At 36.1% G+C, this 6,134-nt stretch overlaps 1 protein-coding gene across 1 annotated transcript in view; it reads left to right on the forward strand.

Moving 5' to 3' along the window:
• LOC104405799 (laminin subunit alpha-2-like) overlaps nt 1–6,134 on the forward strand; it is a 93,498-nt gene that overhangs the window by 20,487 nt on the left and 66,877 nt on the right. The window contains exons 7-9 of the mRNA XM_010014625.1: nt 5–204; nt 1,784–1,900; nt 3,343–3,506. Coding sequence (XP_010012927.1) covers nt 5–204; nt 1,784–1,900; nt 3,343–3,506 — 481 coding nt within the window. The remainder of the gene's footprint in view (nt 1–4; nt 205–1,783; nt 1,901–3,342; nt 3,507–6,134) is intronic.

Consider the following 6,134-nt stretch of genomic DNA (forward strand, 5'->3'; position numbering starts at 1 on the left):
GAAGATCTTTTGGACAAGGTGAAGAGCTTATTTGGTGAGCCCAGTGACAATAATGAGGTTCTCAAAAATGAGGTCCGGGACAAGCTAGCAAGCTACCACACTAAAGTAGATGATGCTCGAGATCTGCTAAGAGAAGCTAGACGTAAAATTTGGGAGGCTGATCGTTTATCTGTGGTCAACAAAAAAAATATGACTGTGGTAGAGGTGAGTGCCAACAAGTTGTATCCATGATTACTTGGAGTCTGATCAAAGTTGGAAATTTTGCATGATTAAATCTTGAAAAAAAAATATAAGAAAAACAAAAATATTACTAAAATTTAACTATATCTGATGTAATTAAAAGGAAATGTACTCCTCAGAATGAAGGAATGTATTGACTTTTAAAAGTAGAATTACTCCACAGCTTTACTAAAATAATATACTCTGCTTTTAAACACTGAGTGGAGGGTGCATTGGATTTATTATTCTGGGGAAAATTAAATTCATCTCAGTATAAATAGTCATGTAAAATTCAAATCCTGCCCTCAAGATTTAAATAGGAGTTCAGTTAAAATCTTTGCTGTCATATATTTGCTCATAGAAAACTTATATTTTCATCTTCCTCCACAACCCCTGGGAAGAAGACTGAAGGGGAGGTATGTGGATATTACAGACTAATAAATCAAACTCTATCCTCTGTAGTTTGCAGCTGTTATAAATGATCTCCCTCATAGCAGAAGGGTCTGCTTGTGATTTAATTTAAATTGCAGAGACTTAAAGAGCATCTTATACTGTACATTAACAAGCATTTAACCAAGACATAAAGAGCAAAGTCAACCTAGTGAAGATAATTGTTTCAACTCTTTGTATCTCAGTGAGCTTTTGCCTCATGCACAGTGATGAGGTTAGAGTTCCGAGACCTCAGTTCTCAGCAGAGATTTGAGGGCTTGATTGAATTAAGGAAATACAGTGGTGTAAAGAATTTAGGTGATCTCTGTTCTGTGCATTTTCTTCCCAAATGTGGATGGATAAATGTCAGAGAAATTACCTGCTTTCTCAGTTTTTAAAATATTCTCTGCATCACAAATATCAGAGTGCCTGCATGCATGCTTTCCAGCAGTCCTGCCTACCTAGTTGTTTTGAGGGTTTTTTTGCTTTATTTTGACCCTATTTTGACCAAGAAGCTGTGAGAGCACTGTGAACGCTAGAATGCCATGGTCTCCTGTCAAACTAATCTGAATGGATCTTGCACAGGAAATTGTCAGTTTCTTGTTCAGAAATCCATTCTTACTACAAAAAACATGCAGTATTTTTACTAATTAGAAAACCAAGAATACTAAGTTTGCTCCAAACCATCATCTTTTATTTTATATTCAGTAGTTAGTGAAACACCAGTGGAAATAAACAGGAAAGCAGCAAAATGTTTTGATAAATTTTGCCTTGATAGCCAGAGAAGGTAATTGTCAAAATGAGGAACTTGCACATCTCCATAAAGATTAGGATGTCTAACTTCTTTCTCATTCATTTTGCTGTAGTGCTACAGTGAGTTGCCTCTGTTAGAGAGCAACAAAAAACCTACCATGTAGGAGGTGGATACAGAGCTGGGGACAGGAGGACAAAGGAAAAATACATTATATGTGCTTTATTGTTGTCACTGTCTTTGCTCTGAAAGCTCAGAGAATGCCGGAAGTGGTATTGTGGCATGGTGACAAAATGTAGTCTTCTATTGGGATGCTAGTATTTGAACTGGCATCCAATTCTGGTAAATAACTCATCTTTCTGTTTGTGTGCACACACTCTATAGAAGAAAAAGCAAGCTGTAGAAGATGGCAGACAAGACGTTGAAAAGAGCCTGCAGGAAGGGAATGATGTCCTTAATGAAGCCAGCAAACTTGCAAATGAAATCAGCTTAGCTATAGAGGTGAGTGTTTTATTATCCTTATCTAAGAATTAGTACAACAAAGCATCATTATGGAAGCAAAATAGATAATTAAAGTAACACCTGATTTTTCTTTTACTTTATAAATGTTAGAATATTTGATTTGGAAGAAATCATTTTTCCATTGCTGTATGGCTGAAAAGCTAATCTAGTATGTAAAAATGATTAACTCTGAGGTTCAAGTGATTCATTGGATTACATAAAGAGCCAGCTCATGATTTTTCATGGACTCTGCCTTCTTTTATAAATACGGTCTTCTGATCGTGGTACTGACTTTATCTTTAATATTGCAGATACAGCAGACCCATTCACAAACTGCAACTACTAGGTGTAGATTTATCTGCACAAAAACGATACGTGCATATCAGAAGGAAATTTCAGAAGTAATCTGTTGCCTGTGGCAGCAGTTTAAAGTCTTGATAGGTCAGGGAGAGAAGAGGATTGCACTATCATTTTTCATAATCTGGAGATGGACTTTTTACAGGGGCATGTAGTGACAAGACAAGAGAGGATGGCTTGAAACTGAAAGAGGATAGATTTAAATTAGATATTAGGAAAAAATTCTTCAATATGAGGGTGGCGAGGCACTGGCACAGGTTGCCTGGAGTTGCAGTTGCCTCATCCCTGGAGTTGTTCAAGGCCAGGATGGGTGGGGCTTTGAGCAACTTGGTGTAGTTGCAAGGGGGTGGGAGCTAGATGATCCTGAAGCTCCCTTCCAACCCAAATCATTCTATGATTCTATGATAATGTTTTTGAAAATTGTACCTTAAAGGTTTTACTGATCAGTACCTTGGCTACAGCAAAAAAAAAAAAAAAAAAAAAAAAATCTTGAAATATCATTGGTTCTGGAAATACTTCCAGCTTGCATTAAAGATTGTTATAATGAATGGGAAAAATGCCTTGTGGAGAACTGTGAACGGAAACACTTTGGGACAGCTTACTGGAACGGGAAAGGCGGTTCTTCCAAAAAGTATAGTTCTTAGTAAGATACTAAGGAAAAATACAGTGAGGTCACTCAAACTGTCCTGAAACGTGAAAATTCTTTCATTGGTTAGTTATTATTGTGGAGCACACTGACAGTTTAGTATAACTATGTATGCATCCACATTTAGGAAAGAAATTTAAATTAGAGTTTATAAGCTTTTAAACTGTGCAGTTCCTTAATTGTAAAATAAAATATCCTGCTATGCTCAAGAGAGGCAAGTAACTCTTGGAATACTGTTTTGTCTCCCCTCTGCTCTCCAGTCCAACCATTTCTTTATTCTTTCCATATTAGTTCCCTGAAGTCTTACTGCATGGGTAAGTTATAAGATAATACCTCAAAAGGAAATAAAAAATAATGAATACATATATATATGTATATATAAGGGGCTACAGAGTGCTTGCATTCAGCTGATTAAAGGCCTTTCTTTTGCCATTTGCAGTATGTAGAAGGCGTTGCAGATAAGATACAGTCAATGTCTGATCAGCTGAATGATAAAATAAATGATTTATCACAAGAAATTCAAGATAGGATGCTTCCAGAAAAGGTGTTGCAAGCTGAGAACCATGCAGCCCAGCTGAATGAATCATCTGCAATACTGGATGGGTAAGGCAGCTGTCCATAAGTAATAATAAAATCATGAAGCAGGTTTGTTAAATTGCTCGACAAAAACTGAAGGGTGTTTTTAGACTTTGACATCTGTCACTGGGACTATACAAATAACCAGTGTTCTATACAAGTATACAACTATACAGTTGGTTAATTTGTGTATGTATCTCTTGTAAACTGTTTCATATATCTTGTGATGCTTACAGGCTGCATAAACTGCAAACAGTGCCCTCAGATGCACTCATAACACAGTTTAACTTCACATATGCTTACTGCTCTGTTGATATGAATGAAATTGAGCTTCGTCTTACACAACCCAATAAATGTTTTCATAAACATTTGTTAAAAACAAGCATTATTTTTATTCTTAAGATGACCAGTTAGTAAAACAGCCTTACCATGGTGCTAATTTTTTTTACTGTCAGAAATCCCCCATAGTGACAGACCATAACCCCTCTAGTGATTTCAAACACTCTCCCAAAATGAATAGGTGTCATGAGCTAAAATGCTTAAATCTAAGTACAGAAACTTCAGTTTCTGTTTACCACTATCATATTCCTAAATACAAGTGAGAATTGCAAGGCCCTTGGTTTATATGACCACAGAAATGGTCTTTATATGACTTTCAGAAATAATGATGTTTTTCAATTCATCATGAATATAGTTTCCTGGAAAGAATAGAAGAAAAGAAGGGTTTGGGTTTGTTGGGGCTTGGGGGTGTCTTTTGTTTTATTGAGTTTTTTGCATTTAAGAAAGCAAGCCTTAAATAGTAAGTATTTACAACAACAGTAATACTCAGAAATAGATCATGGATGTTCTGCCTTTTGGAAGCTGTCCCCAGCATAGCTTCAGAGGTTTATGTTCTCAAAACTACAACATGAATTAAAAAAATGGAGAATTTTTTTTTTTTTTTTTAACATCAATGATATGCTCTTTTTTTGCTGCTTACATCTCTTAGATCTACCTGAAGACTTCAGTATCCCAAAAACTTGTGGGCAGATGCTTAACACACTTTTTTTCTTGCCAGAATCTGTAATTTTGAGGAAAAGGCACAGAATTATCTCTGATAAAGTGTCTGATACTTGCAAAATTACTGGCTTCATATACAGTGTAGTCATACTATTATAGCTATTCAGTCTACTTTCTGTTTTGAGAAGTATGTAAAATAATGATAGCCGTGATTTCCTGAGTAAAAAGGATTTGAAAGGCATTCTATAAAACCGTAACTTTTGTAAATGGTATTTGCAGGGTCTGATTAGAACATGTCAGCTTTGTGGTGCACCTCTGGCCTAAAATACGTGACTTGTGTCACATCTAACCGCAATCCTGAGTTTGGATATAAATACCCAAATACATGGAAAGTTGGCATGGAGGAACTAAGAAGCAGAGAAAATGTAGACAAAAACCAATATTTTGCCTCCTTAATGAAATTTTGGCAAGAAATATTTTGAGATAGAGGTTTTTAACTACGCTAAATAGACTCTTATGAGTGCCTGCAGATGCTTCTTTCTTAATGCAAATTGACAACCTGGCCTTAAAGACCTTAGGATAGTGTTTAAAGTCTCATTCACTGTGGTATAACAGTACTGTGTATACATCTATTTGATCCAGACATCAGCCTTAATTTCTTAAGATATACAATAAAAAATGCAAAAGCAAGGTCATTAAAAATATATCTAAAAACAAATTGTTCAAAATCAAGATTTCTAATGCAGTCAGATAGATACATAACTTCAAAAGACAAAGAAATTCCAAGGTCTGATGTAATCCTCCATCAGGATAAAGTTAACTTCATTCACTGACATCAGTCATACTTCACAGGAATATGCAGTCTCTATCTGTTGTAGGAATTCAAAAAGTAATCTATCTTCACAACTGGCACTTGGGTGTCTTTCAGTTAATACTAAATTTGCTGAAAAATAGAATTTCATCTTACAGGAGAAATTGTGGGAGAGTTCTTTCTCTCCAACCACCCCCTTAGGCTTCAAATAGTATACTGACTGATAGTGAGGACATTCTCTGAAGACTGAGAATATGGAACAGTTCATGAATTTAACGTAGGAAAAATTATTTTTCCTGTAAACAGGATGGTATTAGTGTAGGCTTCTCCCTTATGGTTAATCACCTGCTCATGAGTAAACATTACTGATATTTGGCAAATTTAGTTTGGTTCCCTCCTAGCCAGGATGTATATAAACCATATTTGTAAGTAATACTTGTGCTACTAGTTAGATAACTACTCTGGGCTGTGCATTTCTCAAACAGAGCATCACAAAAACTTACTGTAGCCTAGTGAGCTCCATCTGTACTTGAGAAAGAAGCTATGCTTTTCCAGGAGTGTCACAGAGGCAGCTCAGTCATGCTGTTTCTGCAGCAGCCTAAAGGGAATCCCTCTCCCTCTATTAACTACACATGGAGTCCGGGGAGTATGCCTTCCATCCCCTTTGTCTTTCCTGTTGTGTTTTGTAGAAATCATTAAATACTCATTGAAGCAAGGATTAGAGCCCAGCTGTCCCAGTTCCTCAGAAAACAGATTAATTACCAGGTTAGAGAATGAATTTCTCTTTCTTCCACACACATTGTCTCAATGACTAAATATTTTATACAAGCTGGAGCAGGTCCAGC

The sequence above is a fragment of the Nestor notabilis genome, unplaced genomic scaffold (genome assembly GCF_000696875.1).
Source record: "Nestor notabilis isolate BGI_N333 unplaced genomic scaffold, ASM69687v1 scaffold2985, whole genome shotgun sequence".
NCBI lineage: Eukaryota > Metazoa > Chordata > Aves > Psittaciformes > Psittacidae > Nestor > Nestor notabilis.